This window comes from Taeniopygia guttata, chromosome 20, assembly GCF_048771995.1.
Source record: "Taeniopygia guttata chromosome 20, bTaeGut7.mat, whole genome shotgun sequence".
Classification (NCBI taxonomy): domain Eukaryota; kingdom Metazoa; phylum Chordata; class Aves; order Passeriformes; family Estrildidae; genus Taeniopygia; species Taeniopygia guttata.
In genome coordinates this window covers 3,761,439-3,783,208 of record NC_133045.1, presented here as the reverse complement: position 1 = coordinate 3,783,208, position 21,770 = coordinate 3,761,439, and the positions used below count along the sequence as shown (strand labels likewise).

Sequence of the window (21,770 nt, the reverse complement as noted above, 5' to 3'; positions counted from 1 at the left end):
GTGCCCAGGAGCTGTAGTCTCAGCCCCCTGCACACTGTGCCCAGTGTGATGAGAGCCCTGCTGTGTCCCCAGGTGGCCAAGGACGTCTCTGTGCGGCTCCACAATGAGCTGGAGGTGGTGGAGAAGAAGAGGATCAGGCTGGAGGAGGAGAATGAGGAGCTGCGCCAGCGGCTCATCGAGACCGAGCTGGCCAAGCAGGTGGTGCAGAACGAGATGGACAAGCTCCGAGAGGTGAGTGGGACATGGGAGGGGGACCAGGAGGTGTCCCCAAGGCTCTGCTCATAGCAGGTGTCCTGGCCCTGGATCGTGGGATCCCCCAGCCCTGCCTGAGTCACTGAAACCCAAACCGTGCTACAGATGCTGGTGAAACCCGAGCAGCACCTGCTCCATCCCACCCTGTGGGCACAGCCTGGCTCTGCCCCATCCAGGGGGGGCTTGGGACTTCCCCATTGCTCTGGGGGCACTTTATATGTCCCTGGCCACTTGCTCAGCCCAGCCCCCTGAGCCATGCCCAATTCCATCTGGGCAAAGCTCTGAATGATGTGTGGGGTCCCTGTCCCTGGTAGAGCCTGGTGCTGGCTGTATCCTGACCACTCCTGCAGGTTCAAACTGGGCTGAGATGTCCCAGCAGCGTCCCAGCGGTGCTGTGGAGCTGGGTGGGTGCACAGTCCCCTCGATGTCCTGGGCAGTCACAAATGTACCAATATGCACAGGTCCAGGGCACTCCCTGTCATGCTCTGTTTGGGACCAGCTTCTAGCCAGGATCTGTGTCAACCTCGGTGACAGGAAAGGCATCCTGGTGACAGCATGGACTTGAGATCCATTGCAGCCCTTGTAACCCACTTCCCTACTGCCCGGGATGCCTTTGGTCCCCGAGGAGCCTCGGGATGAGTCTCTGGCTGAGCCATCAGGCCAGTGTGGGGGAGGAGACACAGCCAAGGCAAGGCTCTCACTTCCCCCACTGTGCTTCCTGCACAGGACAGCTCAGGATCTCTGGGGCCATCCCTGCTAAAAGCTGAGCCCAGCTCTGGGAAGCTGCAGGATCCAGCTGTACCCATCCTCTCCCAGCCATGCCCGTGCTGGTGACACTCAGCAGCATCCCCCACTCGGGGTGTCTTGCACAGTCCTGCTAACAGCCGTGAAATGGGTTTCCCTGCAGCCAGGAGCACCAGCTGAATAACAAATGGCAGCAGTGGGAGCTGGGCTGGAGCTCTCCCACACTCGGAAAACAGGCAGGGAAATGGTTCTGGGAAACAGGCAGGGAAATGGTTCTGGGAAACAGGCAGGGAAATGGTTCTGGGACACAGGCAGGGAAATGGTTCTGGGAAACAGGCAGGGAAATGGTTCTGGGAAACAGACAGGGAAAGGGTTCTGGAAAACAGGCAGGGAAGTGGTTCTGGAAAACAGGCAGGGAAGTGGTTCTGGAAAACAGGCAGGGAAATAGTTCTGGAAAACAGGCAGGGAAATGGTTCTGGAAAACAGGCAGGGAAATGGTTCTGGAAAACAGGCAGAGAAATGGTTCTGGAAAACAAGCAGGGAAATGGTTCTGTGGTCAGCGTGGGGAGCTGCGAGAGGCAGGCAGCTGCCTGAGCCCTGGGGACACTGCTGGCTGGCACAGGCTCAGAGATGGTCCCCAAGCTCAGGGTGGGACATCCCCAGGCTAAGAAGGGCACTGGGGTTACTCACTGATTGCAGAGTGCTAATTAGGCAAACATTAGACAAAGTGGGCTAAAAGCTCTCCTCCTCCCTGCTGCTGCAGGGCACGGAGCCTGGCAGAGCTTGTTAGCAGCCGGAGCCAGGGACTGTGCAGGGCTGCACTCACCCCTCGGGGCTGATTATTCCTCCCTTCCAAGAGGTTTCTCCCATAATTGGATCATTGTCTGGGGATCATTCCCGAAGGCACAGGCATTTTCCCCTTTTCTGTCTCCTAAAGGGGTCGGAAAAAGTGGGATCAATCTGGGTACCCCATGCCAAGCCTGCCACACCACGCTTGGCTGGGACAGGACCCTGGGCATGGCCACCCCAAGGCTGTTCCCAGGGTGGAGCAGTGACGGGCACATCTGTCCCAGGGCGCTGTGCTGGGGCTGTTTGGGGCTGCTGCTGCCCTTTGCCAGCTGCAGTCCCCAGCTGGTGGGGGTGAGGGATGTGATGTGGCACAAGCAGCCCCTGGGAGAGGCTCTGCAGCTCCAGCAGCTCCAGGGATGGTTGTGGCCTTAATAGGAAAGCCGGAGCCCTGCACCTTGGCACAGGCAGCAGCTTACATTTCACAGCTGCTTTCTCTGGCTGCTGGGCCTCAGCACCAGCTTGGAAGGAGGTCCAGGGCAGCTGCAGGGATCAGCCAGCACTCATGGGAGGCTGTGTGGATGTTCTTGAGGGTCTTGCCCCAGCTCCCTTCCCCAGATAACTGGCTCTGCTCTGTCCACCAGCATTTTAACCGTGCTTTTGGTCTGCCTTACTGCTCTGTCTGCCTTCCTCACCTCCCAGCTGTCATCGCTAGCCTGGACATTGTCCCTTGTGTCCCCTTGTGACCTTGACAGCAGAGTCAGCATCATGCTGAGGGACGAAAAGGCGATGGGGAATGTCATCATCTGCTGCTCCCACACTGGAATGTCGTGAGAGCTGTCCCTTGGCCTGGGGGTTGGATTCCCTGCTCCATCCAGCCCTGACAGGGACAGTGACTCAGCCTCTCCACTCTCCATGGCTCATTTCCTGCTCACTCCTGCTTTTTCACTGCTCCTTTGCCTGCAGGGGGAATTTCTGGCCAAACCTCATGATGTGATGCTTGCCACTCCAGCTTCCTCAAAGCAAAGGGCCTCCCTCAGCCCACCCGGTGCTTTCCTGGGGTCTACGAGCATCTGGGAATGTCAGCAGCAATGTCCATCCACACCAAATCTGTCTGTCTGTCTGTCACTGCTGGGGTGCAGGGCCATCACTGTGGATCATAACTCTCTCTTCTCTCTGCAGAACTCCCTGAAGAAGCGGGGGTCTCGCTCCTTGGGCAAGACTGAGAAGAAGCCGTCAGTGCAGGTATTGGCACCTGAGCCCCCCGGGCACGCCACAGTGACCCACCAACGCCCCAGGTCACGGTGCCAGCTGGAGACTGAGCCCAGACAGGAGTAAACCCGGGCATGGCAGCGCCATCCCCTCCTTGCAGGGCTTTGCAGAGCTTTCCTGCTGCTCAGAGCCCCTGCATAAGGGCGGGATTGATGTGCTGGGCCATCCTCTTTGTCCTCAGCCGCTCCCTTGTCTCATTTATCAATGGAGCAGCAGTGGCTTTAACCCTTTCCCTGTGTAAGGAGCTGTTTTTCCTGTGTAAGGAGCTGAAGGAGTTTGGCTTTTACGTTTCAAAGCTGCTGCTCTGGTGGCTCTGGCAGCCCGTGTCCCTCCTGCCAGCTGTGCTTGAGGGTGCTCTGGGAGCATCACAGGGTCTGGGGGAGCAGAGGGTCCCTGTGGGGATGGCTGGAGGCCACATCACTCGTGCCCTCCCAGGCTGCTGGGGCAGCACAGGGAAGGGAATTTGCCAGTGGCAGCAGGATTTCAGCTGTCATTTGCTGTTGAGCTGAGCTGCTGTGACTCGCTAATGCTGTTACCAGGCTCAGAGAGGCAGAGCTGCTGTTGCAGGGATAGAAAGGCAAGAGGAAAAATCCTCTTTCAAAGGCAAAAGACCTGAAGGGTTTATTTTGGGGAACAGATCTGCTCCCCCAGAGCTGGGATACAGAGGCAGACCATGTAAAGACACTCCTGACACGCTGCTGAGTGTCCCCTGGCAGGAACCCTGAGCAGCACAAGGGGTTTGGGTGACCTGTGTCCTTGGCACAGGCCCTTCTGTGCAGCCACAGGACAGAGGCCCCCAGGCCCTCAAAGACTTCAGTCTTTATTATCACCTCCCTTTAACTGCATTCTTGAGAGCCCTTTCTGGCCAGCTGGTGGTCCCAGCATCCTTCCCCTCATCTCCCCAGAGAGCACATACAGCCAGCTCTGCCTTGAGCTGATGGAGAGGGCTCCTCCATCACCCCTTTCCCTGAGGCTGAAGCCCCTCATCTGCCTCCTCCTGGGGTGGGAAACAACCCCAAGCCCCTCTGCTTCCCCATGGAGCTAAGACCCTTCAGCCTGGGGTCAGGGTGGCCCCAGGTGTGTGGTGGGACCAATGCTCCAGGAACTCTGGGCTTCCCCAGGTGCAGAAGCCCCTGGATGTGGCCCCATCAGCTCCCTGTCCCTGCTCAGCTGTGGCTGCTGGCCCTGTGGGCACAGATGCTGTGACTCATCTGTGGCTTCCTGGGCCCCTTTCCTGCCTGCCTGTGCTGGGTGAGCATCAGCACTCCCCAAAAATGGAGCTGGGGGGGACAGACTCAACACTGAGGTCTCCCCAGACCCCAGGAGCACTCCAGGTGGTCTTGGGGACATGTGTGTGTCTCTTTGCTCATGCCAAAGCATAGAGGGACACACTGGGTTGCTGCTTTTTTTTCTTTTTTTTTTTTTCCCCTTGGAAAAACAGGAACTGAGGTCATGTCTGCCCTGCCTGCACCAGCCCTCCCCTAATCTCCTCACCTAATTAGGGGGGCACAGCTTTAATGCGCCTTAGTGAGGTCGTGGCCCGGTGCACAAGCATGCAGGGTGGTTCCTGTGGGCACTGCAGATCATTTAGGGAATAAAATGGCACCCCAAACTCATGGGAACCCCCTTTCCATCACCCCTGGCCTTGTTATGAGCAGTCCAGGAAGTCTGCAGAGTAAATACTGCTGTGGGGTTTGGGGTGAGCATGGGTGGGGCTGGGGGGTCCAGAGCGCCCAAAGAAGGGGACAGCTTGTTTTTTCCAGCAAGAAAAGGGGAAAAGGGGTGAGTTCAGCCAGGTAGAGGGCTACTAGGGCCAGCAGCCACCCAGCCAAAGGGCTTGGCCACCTCCAGCACTGCCCAGCTGCAGCGGGTGCAGTGAGGTGAGGGTCACAGCCCAGCAGGTCCCCTCCTGACAGTGACCACGCTGGAGCTCGGAGCGCTCCAGTGACCCCAGGGCACAGGAAGCTGCGAGCTGGACGTCAGGAAATCCTGGTCCTCCATCCAAAAAGCTCCTAGAGCAGAGAAACAGTCTGTCTGGGCAAACAGCCAAGATCCTAACTGCTAAATAAAAAAAGAGCACATGGAGGAACAGTCCTGAGAAGCAGAGGGGCTTGGGAAGGGACTAGGGAGCTGATGCTGAGGCTTTGCCTGGGTTTTCAGTGCCCTGGCAAGGTGGAGGGACTTTGAGAGGTTTTCAGCCGCTCTTTTCCCTGTGATGAGCAAGAGGAGCAGAGCCCTGACGAGGACATTTCAGTGCCAGTTTTGGGGAGGAAACTTTAATAACCCTGTGGAGTCTGGAGAGCTTTCTCTTCCCCTCTGCCCTGTTGTGGATTAGGCAGGACTTGGTCCACACATCCCTGGTGGTGGCTCAATGTCCTTCTTGGGGCAAGACCTACAGGTCTCCTCATCCAGACCATCCTGTCCCGTCTCCAGGCTCACCCTGAAAGTCTCCAGGATGGATCTCAAAGCTTTTCCTCCTCCAGGAGCAGAGCCAGCAGCTTCCCTGGGATGACTGGTGTGGGAGGGTGGCATGTCCCCAGGGCTCCCTGGGAATCCTGTGGCCCCTGGGAGCATCTTTCTAATACCCAACCCCTCTGGGTCCCCAGGAGGACAGCGCAGACCTGAAGTGCCAGCTGCATTTTGCCAAGGAGGAGTCAGCCCTGATGTGCAAGAAGCTGACCAAGCTGGCCAAGGAGAACGATGGCATGAAGGAGGAGCTGCTGAAGTACAGGTCCCTGTACGGGGACCTGGACAGCTCCCTCTCCGTGGAGGAGCTGGCTGACTCTCCCCATTCCCGGGAGGCCGAGCTGAAGGTCCACCTCAAGCTGGTGGAGGAAGAAGCCAACATCCTGAGCCGGAGGATAGTGGAGCTGGAGGTGGAGAACCGCGGGCTGCGGGCGGAGATGGATGACATGAAGGGCCAGGGGGACAGGGAGCTGCCGGGGCAGGACACGCGGTTCCTGGTGGGCGTCTCGAGCTGCGGGGACGCGGGGGACACGGTGGCAGAGCTGCGCCGGCACCTGCAGTTCGTGGAGGAGGAGGCCGAGCTGCTGAGGCGCTCGCTGCTGGAGCTGGAGGACCAGAACAAGCTGCTCCTGAACGAGCTGACCAAGTACAAGTCGGACCACGAGCTGGACGTGACGCTGTCGGAGGACAGCTGCTCGGTGGTCAGCGAGCCCTCGCAGGAGGAGCTGGCCACGGCCAAGGTGCAGATCAGCGAGCTCAGCGGCAAGGTGAAGAAGCTGCAGTACGAGAACAGGGTGCTGCTCTCCAATCTGCAGCGCTGTGACCTGGCCTCCTGCCAGAGCACCCGGCCCATGCTGGAGACCGACGCCGAGGCCGGCGACTCGGCACAGTGCGTCCCCACCGCCGGCTGGAGGGACGGCCTGGGCGGCGGCGAGGCCGACGGGCAGGACAGGGGGCTGGGCAGCGGGAAGGTGCCCGATGGTCCTGCCAAACTGCTCAAGCCCAAGGACCTGGAGACCTTGCTGGGCATCCGGGACCAGGCGACGCTGGTCAGTAAAGCGATCGATGTCTTGATTTCGGACGCCAATGGGTTCACCGCGGGGCTGAAGGCTTGCTTGGACAATGAGTGTGCGGGGGTGCTGCTGGGCGAGGCTGTGGGCAGCGGTGGTGACAGCCCCAGCGATGCCAAGCTGATGAACGTGCTGCTGATGCGGCTGGGCGTGCTCCAGCAGGACCTGGGCTGCTTCGTGAGGAAGGTGGACCACCTCACCGGTGGCTTCAAGGAGCACACGGACTCGTTCCCCTTCTCCAGCCCCAGCGGCCACGACGTCACCAAAGAGCATGCCTCTGACTTCCAGGTACGCCTTCTTCCCACATCCCTCACAGCAGCTGCTGCTTTATTTGCCACCGCGTTTCCTCCTGCTTTAACGGAACAAAACCTGATCCCCAATGTAACCTCAATGCTGCCTCTCCAGAGCAAAATCCAAACTAACACCTCACGGCATGCTGGTGGCACCGGGGACAAGGTAGGACTCTGCTCCAACAGAGTGTGCCCAGGGCAGGAGGCAGTGGACATCCTGGCATGGGCTGGTTGTGCCAAGGCTGCCCTGCCTATGGCCGGGGACTCTCAGGTGCAATCCCACCTTAGCAGGGGCTGATGTTTTGGCTGCTCTCCCTGGCTTAGCCCAACATTGTGTTTCAGAAGCTTTTTGCTTGTTGGAGATGAGCTGGGTGGGAGAAGAGCAGCCTGCAGCCTCCAAAAGCAGCCCAAATTGCAGGGACCCCACTTGCAGGAATCCTCCATCCCCAGAGGCACCCAGGCAGAATAATTTGGAGAGCAAAGGCTTCAGGGCAAATCTGCATCCAAGGGAGAACAGCTTTGGAGCAGTGCAGGGCAGCTCATGACCTGCAGTCCTGCTGTTCTCAGGGGTCCCAGCTCATGCCGGGGGCCGGGGGTGTCAGTGGTGGTTGGGGCTGCAAGCACAAGCCCCTTTCTGGAGCACACTCGCTTGTTCAGAGTCCTATTGTTCTGCATGTGGTCCCCCCATCCCGAGGTCCCAGTCTCCCCCAGTCACTGCATGGCACCGTAACTGGTGTTTGCACATTTTTTCCCTCTTTCTCTCTTTTTTCCCCTTTCCCCAAACAATCCAGGCCACGTGTCTCCTCATCCTGTGTTTCCTTTTAGTTTCTGCATTGTCTCCCACCATGGTGATGAAGCTCCTTCTCCTCCTCATCCTTTTTGTTGTCTTGTAGTTCTTTACTGTTTCGGAGACCCATTGTTTTGTTTTCTGTTTTTTTTTTTCTTCCCGCTCTTTTGGTTTGTTCTCATTAACTTGCCCACGCATGCAGCAGCCTGATTTTAGGGACGCCGACCCTTTCCGCATCCCCCACACCAAGGACACGGACCCCGCCCATCCCCGGAGCTACAAAACCTGCCGGGCTGAGGAGAACGACTCCTACGCCACCGAGGTACGGGAGCCACGTCCCCTTGGCCAGCGGGGCTGGGGACAGGGCTGTGGGACAGGGTTTTGAGAGCTGGGGACAAGGGAAGCTGCAGAGGGACACAGGGAAGTGCAGGCCAGCTTTCCCATCCCCTTCTGGGGCTGTTCCAGATGAAGGAGCTGCAGCTGGTGCTGTCGGAGGCCAACGAGAGCCTGCGGGGGCTGCAGGAGCAGCTCTCACAGGAGAGGCAGCTGAGGAAGGATGAGGTGGAAAACTTCTCACAGAAGATCTGCCAGGTGAGTAGGTAACAGCCTCTGCCCCTGAGAGACAGCTGTTCTCAACCTATGGAGGTGCCACCTCCAGCCCCAGCCCTGTGACCCACGTGAGGACCTGGGTGTCACCTGGGAGCACACGCAGCATGTCCCATTTTCAAGGCTGAGCACACTCCTCCTTGCACATGGAGCCAGTGCAGGGCTTCCCCCGTGGCCCTGCTGTCCCCAGCAGGATCCCAGGGAGGTGCAGGATGGGGATATGGGGCTGGCACCAGGCTCAGCCCAGACCCTGGGGAGGAGACATCACAGTGCCTGTCCTGAAGCCACTCACCTCTCCACAGCTGAAGGAGGACCACCAGAAAGCACTGCTACGACGGGAGTTTGAGCTGCAAAGCCTGAACCTGCAGAGGCGGCTGGAGCAGAAGTTCTGGAGCCAGGAAAAGAACCTGCTGGTGCAAGAGTCACAGCAGTTCAGGCAGAGCTTCCTCCTGCTCTTCATGAAGCTCAAGTGGTTCCTCAAGCGTTGGCGCCAGGGCAAGGTGGTGCACAGTGAGGGCGAGGACTTTTTGGAGGTACAGTGGGCTGCCATGGAGGGGAGACCACACTGTTAGGTGTGTCCCTCATGCCTGTTTGCCCTGCCCAGGGCTGTTTGGGTGTCCCCCATCCCTGGCCAGGGGCTGTGGGTCCCCATATCACCCCAGCCATGGTGTCACCCACAGGTGAACAGCATGAAGGAGCTGTACCTGCTGCTGGAAGAGGAAGAGCTAGCCCCACAGCAACAGGCAGACAACAAGATGTGTGCTGGGGACACCTGGACCCCCAACACGGTGAGCAGGCTCCCCACAAGCCCAGGGGGTGGATCAGGTAGGATCAGCCCCTGCTGTGGCTGTGTGGTGTGGGCTGGTGGCTCCTCTTGGGGAGTGTATCTGTGTGGGGATGCTCCTCACCAGCACATCACCCCTGAGGATGGTCCCCTGCCCTGCTGGCTGCCCCTGTCCCTCACCTTTGCAGCAGCCTGCAGGGCTGGGATGCAGAGAGGGCAGCTCCCACAGCGTCCCACCCTGCTGGGTCCCCTCCTGCCGCCTGTGTTCACCCCCGTTCTCCTGCAGCCCAACGAGTGCATCAAGACCCTGGCAGACATGAAGGTGACCCTGAAGGAGCTGTGCACGGAGCTGCGGGAGGAGCGGCGCGGTGCCAGCGAGCTGCAGCAGCAGTTCACCAAGGCCAAGGCTGCCTGGGAGATGGAGCGCGCCGAGCTCAAGTGCCACATCGCCCAGGTGGGATGGGCACTTGTGGGGTGGCACAGCTCCCCCATGCCTGCCGGGGGCTGGGGGCCTGCCTGTGCCCTGTGCCAAGCACTGGGCTGGGAGCAGGGTGGCACTGTGGGAATCTTAATTAGCAGCCACTCAGGCAGGAGAGTTTCCATGGCAACGGGGCTGGCATGGAAATCTGACTGTGGAGCAGCAGAGGATGCTCTTTATTCCTCTGTCTGGGGAGGGTGGGATGGGACAGGGGCCCAGCATCCCTCCTGAGGACAGGCAGCTGAGAGCAGCATCAGTGCCTACCTCTCCCCCACCCCAAGTCAACGCAGGATCCCTGCAGATGCTGCAAAAAGGATGCACGGCTGCAGGGAAGGCAGGAGGTGGAGGGAGGGCAGCCTGGGCACTGGGGGAAGCTCCTGCCTGTAGGATGAGTCCCACCAGTCCCTCAGCCCTGCCCTGCCAGTGCTGAGAGGTTCCCTCTCACACTGTGCTGGCAGCAGCCCATGGCTGTACATCAGCTCTGCTCCTCAGCACAGGTGCCAGCACTTTCCAGGCAGGATTTCTCCTGCAGGGCATGAATCCCCAACTCCCATATCTCCTCAAAAGTGAGCAGAGCAGCCATGGTGGCAGCACCCAGTGGTGCTGTATCCTTGGGGGCTGCTCAGGCAGCACTGCAGGTGATGGTGCCCCTCTCCAGGAGCCATGTCCAGGAGCACAGCCAGGCAGGCAGGACATTCAGCCTGTGTCCTGCTGGGTGACCAAATGCTGGGCCAGCTGGCATGATGTGGCTGCAAGCCAGGGCTGGCCATGGCTTGGCTGTGCCATGGGCAAGCCATGTTGTGTGTGTCACGTCCTTGGGGACATGCTTATTGCCCAGCCTGGCAGCATGGGACTGGCTCTGGCAAGCGGGATGCCCGCAGCCCTGCCCATTTGCTGGGGATGTCCAGCACCACACTGGAGCCTTGGGTCCCTCACAGCCACCACCGTGTCCCCACAGCTGGAGTCAAAGGCAGGCAAAGGGATCGCAGAGCGTGCGCTGCCAGACTGGAAGGTGGCACTGAAGAGAGAGCGTGAGGAGCACCAGCACCTCCTGGCTGAGTCCTACAGCGCTGTCATGGACCTCACCAAGCAGCTGCAAATCAGCGAGAAGAACTGGAACCAGGAGAAGGTGGAGCTGCTGGCTCGCTTCAAGGAGGAGCAGCAGCAGGCGGAGCAGCAAGCGAAGGACCTGCAGAACAAACTCAACCAGGTATGGTGTCCCCCATCCTGCACGTGTCCTCCAGCCTCTGCTGCTTGCCCTGAGAACGTTTCATGCTTTTGCTTGCCCAGAGAGGCTCATGTTGCACCTGTTGAGTGACCAATACATTCTCCAGTTGCAGAAAGGATCCAATCCATGGGCATTGAAGCACTCTGAAATGGAGAAGCATGGCAGCAACTGGAAGGAGGTGGGTAAGAGAGGGTGGAGTGCTTTCAGGATGCTGTTAGGGATCAGGTCTCTGCTAAGATGGGAAGATGTGTGAACCCCAATTAACACCCCCTTAAATAGCAAATGAGGCTGCAGGGGAGAACAGCAGGAGAATGAGAGCGTGAAGGGTCTGGCTGAACCCCAAGAGCTTCTGTGGGGTTATAAAAAGCTGGTTTTAAGTAGACGTGATTGCAGCAAGCCCCACGCAGTCCTGGGACTGCTGTGCCTCTGTGTGTGGGGAAGCTGGTGGTGCAGGAGGGGAGCAGGATGCAGCCCCTGAGCTCCAGCCCATCTCTGTGCTCTGGTCCTGTGTTTGCTGACCCTGGAGCTTTCTCCTGTGCCCTCCTAGGCCCTCAATGAGAAAATCACAGACAAGGACACAATCTCTGAAGCAGAAGCCAAGGGAACCAACCTCAAAAGGTGAGTATGCTGGTGCCTCCATAGTCCCTGGAACATAGAGGGGCCCCCTGGACTTGACATCCCTGAGACTCACAGGGGAGATGCAACCCTGTTCCAGGGTAGTCCTGGAAGTAAAGGGTGCCCTGTGAGGAGGAGGACTGGGTGCCCAGGAAGGTCCCATTGGGGTGGGAGCAGAATGCCTCAGCCGTCCCCTAACCCCCTTCCCCGCCCCCTTTTGATCTTATCCTCTCTCCTCCCACAGGACCAAGTCTGTTTCCTCCATGTCAGAGTTTGAAAGCTTGCTCGACTGTTCTCCCTACCTCTCTGGAAAGACCGTGCCAGGGCTGGGTGACCATGCCCGGTGCAAAAAGGCATCCTCAACCACCCAGATGCTGCCCAACGGGATCCGGGACAGCGCCAGCCTTCCTCCCTCAAACTGTACATATGTGAATATCGAACAACCTGCCCCTGACAGCCTGGCCAAGGAGAAGCTGGGCATCTCCTCCTGGGACTACTCACGGGCAAGCAGCCTCTCCGGGCACGACCCAGCTCAGAAACAAATCCAGAGGAGCTACACGGCACCTGACAAGACAGGGATCCGCATCTACTACAGCCCGCCGGTGGTGCGGCGGCTGGAGGCGCCTCTGGTGCACAACAAGGAGGGCAAGATCATGATCGAGCCCGGATTCTTGTTCACCATGGCCAAGCCGAAGGAGCCGGAGGAGTCAGCCAGCGCCGAGGGCACCTACAGCCAGTGGCTGTGCAACTTCTCCAAGCAGCAGCAGGAGCTGCTGGACGGGGGCGCGGGGGAGAGCGCGGTGCCGCCGGTGCCACGCTTCCCCCCCTCGCTGCACGACCTGGAGATCTCCGGCAACATGAGCGACGACATGAAGGAGATCACCAACTGCGTGCGCCAGGCCATCCGCTCCAGCTCGCTCGAGAGGAAGGTGAAAAGCACCTCCAGCCAGACAGTGGGGCTGGCCCACGTGGGCACGCAGACCATCCAGACGGTGAGCGTGGGCCTCCAGACCGACCTGCCCCGCGGCGCCGGCATGCACAGCAAGAGCTGGTCCCCACGCAGCTCCTCCCTCGTGTCCGTGCGCAGCAAGCAGATCTCCTCCTCCCTGGATAAGGTCCACTCCAGGATCGAGCGGCCATGCTGCTCCCCAAAATACGGCTCTCCAAAGCTCCAGAGAAGGTCTTCCTCCAAGCTGGATGCCTCCAAGGACAGGAGCCTGTGGAACTTGCACCAGAGCAAGCAGAACGGCTCTGCCTGGGCCCGCTCCACCACCACCCGCGACAGCCCCGTCCTCAGCAACATCAACGATGGCCTGTCCAGCCTGTTCAGCGTGGTGGAGCACGCGGGCAGCACCGAGTCCATCTGGAAGCCGGGCTGCCCTGAGAGCAGCCGGGCCAAGCCCGAAGCACCCAAGTATGGCCTCGTGCAAGAGTTCTTCAGGAACGTCTGCGGGCGGGCGCAGAGCCCCACTGCCCCCCAGGACAAGAAGGAGGCCACTGGGGAGGAGAGCAAGAGAGCCGAGCACCCCAGCCCCGCCACCTACCACCCAGCCGAAAACATCTCCCGTGTCTTGAATAAGAAGGTCCTCAAGCAGGGCAGCTGCGAGGACCCCAAGCCCTCGTCCCCTGGCCAGGGCAGTAAGGACGCGGCCCTGCGGGACCCCGACCTCATCTCGGCTATAGCCAGCGAGGTAACGAGGCACAGAGCCCCCCGGGGTGTCCCGCCGTGGCGGGGGACAGGGTGCCTGACCCCTCTAACTCCGCTGTGCCCTGTCTATCTTTGCAGGACACGGCGTGTGACTGCAGCTCCCAGTCCCTCACCTCCTGCTTTGCCCGGCCATCCCGCTCCGCGCTCCGCCACTCCCCCTCCAAGTGCAAACTGCACCCCGCGGAGCCCCCCAGGGCGGAGGAGAAGCCGGGGGCCTCGAGTGAGTGAGGACGGGGGGCCGGGGGACGCAGCGTGCCTGCCATTGCCATCCACTGTCCTGCCCGAAGAGCGCCCGCGCTGAGGGCCCCTCGGAGGTGGCGCGGGCTCATCTGTCTCCTAAACGTCCCCTCGGCCCCGGGGACGCTTAGGAAGCAGATGTGGAGCCGGAGGCTGCGGGGACGCCCTGGCAGGGTGGCTGCATCACCTCCTGCCAGCACTGGTGCCACCACGACAGCAGTGCCAGCTGAGACCCTGCCGGGCCGAGGGCTCGCGGCGCTGAGAAAGGGAGAGCGGCCAGCCGAGGCTGCTGGTGCCCACAGGGAGGGCTGGGCCGAGGGGTGATGCTGCACCCGCCCCGCGGATGGAGGTGCTGGCTCCGGCTGCTGCCTGGGCTCCAGTGTCCTCCCACGGGCCCGTTGCAGCGCGGTTGCATCAGCCGGGCAGCGTGTGCTTCCCCGGCAGGAAGGAGGAGGGAGGCTCCCTGTGGTCACCCTGGCTGGGGCCCTTCTCGCCCACCCAGCTGCTCTTGGGGTGCTGCTGGAGCCCTTGGGTGCTGTGGTCTCCAGGCTCCTCCAGCTGCAGAGCTGGGATCACTGGGTGCACAGCGTGGGGAGAGGTGCCTGTGCCTCTGTGTGTGTGTGTGTGCACATCCCCTGCTCCCAAGGGGCTCTGGTGCCCCTGCCTTGCACCCACCCCCCTGCTTGGGGCCACTTGTAGTTATTTCTTCTCCAAGTGCTGAATATACATCTTTTTCTTTTTTTTTTTTTTTTTTTTTCCCTTTTCTCTTTTTTTTTTTTTCCTCCTCTGTCTCTGCCCAACTCCGGACAGCCTACAATGTAAAACCAAGTGCATTTTAAAAATACCGAAATGAGCTACATTGGAGAGGCACCAATTGGATTAAGAGATTGTGGTTTGGGAGGCTGCAGCGTGGCCCATGGTCTGTGCCGCACATCCCTCTGTCACCACCAGAAAAAGCCTTACCAGGGAGGGAGGGGGCAGCAGCCACAGCCCCCACAGCACTGCAGAGCTCCTGGGGCTGGGGCACTGTGACCCAGTCCCACACAGAGCAGCCTCTGTGCAGCTCCAGGAGAGAACAGAGATTTCTGAGGCAGCTGCCTGACCCATTTTCGAGCCGCCTGCCAGGGGCCAGACAGGGATTCACCCAGATAGAACTGCCTGCAGGTGCCTGGGCCTCAACTCATTGCTCTGGGGCTGTGTGCAGGAGTCCAAGAGCTCTGCATTGCTTTGGGGCTCTGTACAGTGCACCAGGGGCTCTGTAAGCCCTTCCAAGGGCTCTGTGCATTGCTCTGGAGCTCTGTACACCACTCCAAGGGCTCTGTGCATTGCTCTGGAGCTCTGTACACCACTCCAAGGGCTCTGTGCATTGCTCTGGAGCTCGGTACACCACTCCAAGGGCTCTGTGCATTGCTCTGGAGCTCTGTACACATCTCCAAGTGCTCTGTGCATTGCTCTGGAGCTCTGTACACCACTCCAAGGGCTCTGTGCATTGCTCTGGAGCTCCGTACACCACTCCAAGGGCTCTGTGCATTGCTCTGGAGCTCCGTACATCACTCCACGGGCTCTGTGCATTGCTCTGGAGCTCCGTACACCACTCCAAGGGCTCTGTGCATTGCTCTGGAGCTCCGTACACCACTCCAAGGGCTCTGTGCATTGCTCTGGAGCTCTGTACACCACTCCAAGGGCTCTGTGCATTGCTCTGGAGCTCCGTACACCACTCCAAGGGCTCTGTGCATTGCTCTGGAGCTCCGTACACCACTCCAAGGGCTCTGTGCATTGCTCTGGAGCTCTGTACCCCACTCCAAGGGCTCTGTGCATTGCTCTGGAGCTCTGTACACCACTCCAAGGGCTCTGTGCATTGTTCTGGAGCTCGGTACACCACTCCAGGGGCTCTGTGCATTGCTCTGGAGCTCTGTACACAGCTTCCAGGGCCTCTGCACATTGTCATCTCGCAGTTTCTCTTAAGACTTGCTGGTGCTGCTGAGGCTGCTGCCCTCTCCTGTCCAGCCGCTCGCTGCCCGCAGCAGCTGCTGCATCACTGCCACGTTGCAGCCTCCGTCAGCATCTCCACGACAGCCGCTCACTGCCTGTGTCCCCGGACACGCCAGCATCAGCCAGGGCCCAGCAGGCCCAGGACAATGGCCTTTTGCTCCTGCAGCACCCGGCCAGCCCCTGGGGGACCCTCATCACCCAGGTGGGGGACTCAGGGCAGGTGCTGCCCACCCTCACCAGCAGCCAGGGCCCGGCTGTGTCCCTGCCTGTCACGGAGGGCTTGAGTCCAGCACTGCCACGAGCAATCTCCTGCTGTACATAGATATTTTCGGGGTGGTTTTTAGCATTTTCATGGATAATTGGGGTTTTGGTTTGGTTTGGTTTTTTTAAAAGACTCTCTACTTTTTGGAATGTGGTTTCTCATTTTTACAACTGCCTTTTAATTATTTGTAATATTGGTCAGTTCTGTCTTACTCTGTAAATAGTGGTGCTGGGCATTTCCCAGGGGGGCTGAGACGAGGCTGGCAAGGAATTTGTGGGGAAGATTTGCTTGAGGTGTGGAGCTGGGTGATTCTACTCCAGCCCCTCCATGTATTCTGCCCTTCCACATGCCCAGCCTGGGGTGAAACCTGAGGTGTTTTGGGTAAAGCCACGCTTGCCCTTGCCCTGTCCTCTTGCTTCCTCTCACCAGCCCATGCCAAGGTCGCATGAAGGGCACCTCCTGCCCCGATGACAGGCTCTCTGCCCACCCCATCCTGCACCCCTGTGTCATGCCTGCTTGTTGTGTGATGAATAAAGGCCCTGCAACCCCTCACCCCCACCCTTGGTGCTGTCTTCCCCTGCTGTGGTGGGGGGCCGTGCTGCCTGTCCTGTCTGGGCAGTGCTGCTGCAGAGGGAGGTGTGGGGTGACATGATCCTGTGCCTCTGTTGCTGCCATCCTGCCTGCTGCCCAGCCCACACATGGTGTCCCATGCTCTCCTCACCACCTGTCTGTCCCTGACACCATCCCTACGTGCTGACCCCAGCCGTGCCACACCACCAGGGCTCCTTGTCAACTCCTCACTGCCACCCCACACCAGGCTCCCCTCAGCTCTGCATTGTCCTCGTGATGCTGGTGTTTGTCACAGCTGCCATGTCCATGCCAGCCTGCCCAGCAGCTCACCCAGCCTGCACACACACCCACATCCCCCTGCCTCCTCTGCCATGACTCCCTGCCCTTGTGCCCCTTGGCTGGACTCGATCACCTCAGAGATCATTTCCAACCTTAATGATTCTGTTATTCCCTGATCACCTGCTGGTCCCAGCCTCCCCTAGGGTGCACTCCATTAAACTTCCACCCTGAGGTCCTCCATCACCCACCAAAACCCACCCTCTTTCTTTTGCTCTTCCATCATCCTTCATGTCCCATCCCTTTCATCCCAGCTCTTTGATCTGCCATGTTCCATCCTTCTTTATTGTGCTCTTTCATCAACCCTAACCCAACTCAGCCCTCTTTCCTGTGCTACTCCATCCCATTCCTCCTTCCCATGTTCCATCACCCACCATACCCCATCCCTCCTGTGCACCTTCTTTTATGTCCAAACTCTTCTTCCACTGCTCCTCTGTTGTTCACCCGTCCCTCCTTCCTTACAGTCATCTTCTGTGTCCCATCCTTCCTTGTCACCCTCCCCTCCACCACCCATCAGGTCCTATCCTTCTTTTCTGTGCTCCTCCATCAGCCACCATTGTCCTGCCCCTGCTTCCTGTCCTGCATCCTCTTGTGTGCTTTCCTTTCTTATGCTCCACTGTCACTCACCACCTCCAATCTCTCTCTGTTCTCCCCACTCCCTTCACATCCCGTCCCTCCTTCCACACTCCTTCCAGTGTGTTGTCATCAGCTGTGTCCCATCCCTCCCTGCCACGCTGTGCTCCTCCATTACCCACCATGTCGCCTCCCACCCTCTTGTGTTCCTGAATCCTACACTGCATCCTATCCCTCCTTGTTCTCCAGCACCCACCACCTCCCACCCCTCCTTCCTGTGCTCCTCCACTGCCTTCCACATCCCACCCTCCAGTGTTCCTGCCACACTTTCAGCCCATCCCTCTAACCTGCTCCTTCATTCACCATATCCTGTTCCTTGCCTTCATTCACCACCTTCTCATGTTTTTCCTTCTTCACCTTCACCCTCCCCCATCCACCTTGCCTTGCTTTGCCTCCAGCTTTTCCTTTCATATTCATGTCAACACCTCACCATCTTCTTCAGCTCCCACTGTCCTCTACATCTTGCCATCAGTTTATCCTGCTTATTCTCCATTAGCTCACACCTTCACCCCAACCTCCTCCACTCCTCATCTTCTCCACATCTTTCTTCATCCTCTTCTTTCTTCCTATCTCCTCTCTCAACCTTCTTCACTTCCCCATCCCAAAATCTACCCTCACCTCCCACCATTTCACCATTCTTTCAACTGCCAATGTCACCCAATTTTACCTTCTCCACCTCCACATTTCCAATCCCTCTTTGTGCTTATCCATTTCCCATCCCCTTATTCATCCTCCTTCACTGCCTTGCAGTCTTTGTCTTCTTCTGTTCCCTTAGTCTCTCGTTCCTCCTGTCATCCATGTCCATCTCCCAGTGTTTCCTCACCCCTCCTCTTCTTATCATCTCCCCTCCACCTTTTTCTCCACCACCTACTATCTAATCTATCCTTGTTTTTCTCTTTGATGTTGTCAACCTTCTTCATTCTCCACTTCCCACTGTCTTCCACCCTTCCCCGTGCCCCACACCACCCACTATTTGCCTGTCCTTCCTCACCCTCCACTTCCTACCATCTGCCCAGTCTCCTCATCCTCCCCAACCTCACTGTTCATATTCATTGTCCTTTCCACCATCTTTCATCTCCTTCACCCTCCATCTCATCCTTCATCCTCCACCTCAGTTCCTCCTGTGACCCTCCACTTCCCATTGTTCCCTGTACTTTTTCTTGCAGTTTCACCTCTTCCCTCTCCCTCTCACACTCGACACCCGGCTATCTCTGTCATTGGCATTGTCACTGTCCTCTGTCATTTGTCCCCCACAGTGTTCCTGTTTCTCTTTATGCTCCTCTGCTTTTCCCCGCCTTCCTATCCCTCTTTATCTTCTGAGTGTCCCACCAACCTCACAGATTTCCTTCTCCACGCCTCCTTGACCTCCAGCCGTCCTTCCTTACCTCACAGCTCCCTCTCTAACTGGCCTTACATTCTCCTTCATCTCCTGCCTCTGTCCTGACTTCCAATCTTCTCCCAGCCTGACCTCTCCCATTCCTCCCTGCACATCTGACTCCAGCTACAATTTTCTGCTTCTCTTCCCACTTCTTCTGCCTTATATCCCATCCCTTACTGACCCAGGAAAGCCACTACTAACTCAGCCACCCCGATGCACACAATAAGAAAACATCAGAAAAGACTTCTGGGCTAGTGCAGCTGGAACTGGTCACAGGGGAAAAGGGGATGACCTCTGCCCTTGGAAGGTTTCAGTAACTCAGCCAGACAAAGTCACCAGTGTCGTGATCTAACATTAGCAATAACTGATGTGGAACATGGAGCTTGACCAGATTCCCTTAGGATCACTTCCAGCAATGAAGGATTTCCAAGAGGGGCAAGAAAGGCCAGGAATGGCTTTGAATTCATTGCTTGGGATGCTGCAGGACATGAAGAATTATCCCTGCCACTTGCAGCTGCTCCATAGTGCTCAAGCAGACCCAGCACACACTGCTCCAGCAGGACCATCCCATGCTCCACAAGGACCATCCCACTGTGCTCAAGCAGGGCCATCCCAAGCTGCCTGAGCAGCACCACCCCAGCAGGACCATTTCGTGCTGTTCCAGCAGGACCATCCCATGCTGTTCCAGCAGGACCATCCCACCCTGCTTGATCAGCAGCATCCCAAACTGCTCAAGCAGGACCTCTCCAGGCTGCTTGGGCAGGATCATCCAATGTAGCTGGAGCAGAACCTTCCCATGTTGCCCAAGCAGGACCACCCCATGTCACTTGAGCAGGACCACTCCGGGCTGCTTGAGTACTGTGGACCAACCCAAAGAGGCTTCCTAAAAAAGCTGCCAGCTCTCAGGCCAGTGAGTGATCCCTGAAATGTCCCCTCAGACCCAAGAGCCAGGGAGGGATCTTTCATCATTCTTGTTTTCTGTCTCTTAGGCTGGGCCCTGCAGGGCCATCCCCTTTCCAACAGCCTTGTGGCTGCAGTAGGGCACCAGGCTGCTGGCAGTGCTGCCAAGGGGAGGACAGGTTGTCTCTCCCTGCCAAGGGAGCTCCAAACCCTGCAGGATCTGCATGCAGGGCCTTTTCAGAGCACCCCATGTCCCTCGCACAAGGGCCAGCCAGCCTCACCTCCCTGAAGACTCTGCCTTGCCATGTAGGAGGCTGCCAGCCATCCCATGGAGGGGAGGATGCCCTTTCCTAGGGGATGTCCCACTGCAGGGACAGGGCACCCAGTGTCTTTACAGGGTGGGCGTGACATTTGTAAAGCATTCCTGCCCATATGCCTTCCTGGCTGGGAAATCTGGGGGAGGGTGGAGGGAATTTGCTACCTGTGTTAGGAACTAGCTGAACTTACGTGTCTCCCCAAGCTGGATTTCTTATTCCAAATGTTCAAACTGTTGTATATTGTACTGGGATTTTTACATTGAATTATTGTAGAAAACAAAAATTTAAACCAAGTCTGTTAAAAAATAAAAATCTCTATGAAAAAAATAAATGTGAGCTTGTCTCAAAGTCCTCTCCTTACAAACGTGCCAGAGCAGGGATGTGTCTCCAGCGGTGGCTTTCCAGCGTGAGACCACACCACCCTCTGCTGTCAGCACCGACCTCAGCTCCGTGCTGGTCCTGCTCTAGCTGCCAGTGCATCCTTGCACCGCCTTAAATCCTGCTCAGTCAAAGCAGATCCATCCTGCTCCCAGCACATGGACATCCCTGCATGGCGTGGGGCAGGATGTGGCCAAGCCAGAAGGAAGCAAAGCAAGAGCAGAGCTGCTTTGTTGGGCGCTGGCATCACCCTCACAGCCCCACTGGTGCTGTTTCCCAATCTGCCCGAGTGTGGGATGTGCTCCTGTGTCCACACGGCCTCACCCTGGGCATGGCCGAGCCTGACCCAGAGCTCCAGCTATCGCTCCCTGCTCAATAAAACAGGGACAAAAGGAGGCAGCCCCGTTTATGGGAGGGAAAGGACACGCTCTGAAGCCTGGGGACAGCTCAGCAGGGCAGCTGTTTGTTAAACCCCAGTCTCCTCGCTGTGCTGCTGATGAAGGCGCTGCCTCTCCTGAGGCAGTTTCCCTTCTTCTGCAGCCCAGGCTTCCAACAAATCTCTTACCGACCTGGCCCCTTCTCCCAGAATGAAAATAGCACCAGCTGGCAGAGCCCAAGTAAACAAATGAGCCACTGTGAGAGGAGAGAGCATCTTTATAAGTTAATTGGCCTCATCTAAGAGTCAGACAGACATTTTCCTGTGGATAGATCGCTCGAGAAGCTCAGGCAAACAGCACTAACATGTCTCCTGGGTTTGATTTATAAGCCTGATTGCATTACTAGCTCATCTCCATATAGAATGATTACGAATATATTGTCTGTACTCTGCAGAGGGCTAAATTACCAGGCTCTGATATTCATCAGCTACTCCTTGAAGCTTACAACCTCCTCAAATTCAGAACTCTCTCTCCCAGTGACAGCAGGGGTACAAAGGATACAGCTCAGGGTTGATCCTTGTTTTCAGCACAACCTGGGCTGTTTTAACACCCTGATGAAGGGGTGGCTGGAGGGAGGGAGCAGCCTGAGCCAAAGGGCTGTGGAGCACGGAAGTGCCAGAACCCAGAGCCAAGTGTATTGGTATTGAGCAGTTACATTTACAAACAAAGGAGCTGATAACTCCCAGCAGGACTGAAGGGCTCTTATCACGGTGCTGATTAAAATTTGCTCTGCAGACGGGGAGTGTCCTCAGTGGGGAGACAGAACAGGCCGGTGTTTAACCCTGTTGCTGCTGAGGGCTGATTCATCCAGCACAAGTGAAGGACTGCACAGCCTGGCTAATTTCTAAATTAGCCCAGAAAGCTCCATCAGGAGGATCCACAGCCTGGTCACATCCTCTCAGTCCATCTCCTGTACCTCCCACTGCATCTCACCCCTGCTCTGCAGGTCCCAGGAGTTTTTGCTGGTGTCACTTGTTATTCCTTCCAGATCCTTTGCTCTTTTGTTCTGCCCCTCAATTCTCTGCCCTTGCCTGTGGTTAAAGAAATCTTTCCCTTCCCACTGCAGGATATTCTGATAAAGGCTCCCAGTGCCTCTGGCATGGCCATGCAAGGCACAAACTTGTTTGTGCTAAGTTCACCAAGAGTAAAATCTGTGCTAAAAAGATGCCTGCTCTGATTAGCATCACTGACAGGTGTAACACCCAGCTGCTGAATCTGCCTCACCAGGCCCTGGTCCAGGCTGC

The 21,770-nt window shown here is 57.8% G+C and overlaps 1 protein-coding gene across 3 annotated transcripts in view; it reads left to right on the top strand.

Annotated features, from left to right (window-relative positions):
- MTCL2 (microtubule crosslinking factor 2) overlaps window positions 1-20,042 on the top strand; it is a 30,380-nt gene extending 10,338 nt beyond the window's left edge. The window contains exons 3-16 of one of the 3 annotated variants that reach the window (XM_072916970.1): window positions 73-231; window positions 2,965-3,027; window positions 5,661-6,878; window positions 7,870-7,989; window positions 8,133-8,258; window positions 8,576-8,806; window positions 8,954-9,061; window positions 9,344-9,511; window positions 10,494-10,745; window positions 10,876-10,941; window positions 11,311-11,381; window positions 11,623-13,069; window positions 13,165-13,306; window positions 14,134-20,042. In XM_072916970.1, coding sequence (XP_072773071.1) covers window positions 73-231; window positions 2,965-3,027; window positions 5,661-6,878; window positions 7,870-7,989; window positions 8,133-8,258; window positions 8,576-8,806; window positions 8,954-9,061; window positions 9,344-9,511; window positions 10,494-10,745; window positions 10,876-10,941; window positions 11,311-11,381; window positions 11,623-13,069; window positions 13,165-13,306; window positions 14,134-14,162 — 4,200 coding nt within the window. In that variant the 3' untranslated portion in view covers window positions 14,163-20,042. Of the gene's footprint in view, window positions 1-72; window positions 232-2,964; window positions 3,028-5,660; window positions 6,879-7,869; window positions 7,990-8,132; window positions 8,259-8,575; window positions 8,807-8,953; window positions 9,062-9,343; window positions 9,512-10,493; window positions 10,746-10,869; window positions 10,942-11,310; window positions 11,382-11,622; window positions 13,070-13,164; window positions 13,307-14,133 lie in introns of all 3 variants that reach the window. The other 2 variants (XM_030288441.4, XM_030288440.4) reach the window with 2 other exon arrangements.
- Window positions 20,043-21,770: the final 1,728 nt, after the last annotated feature.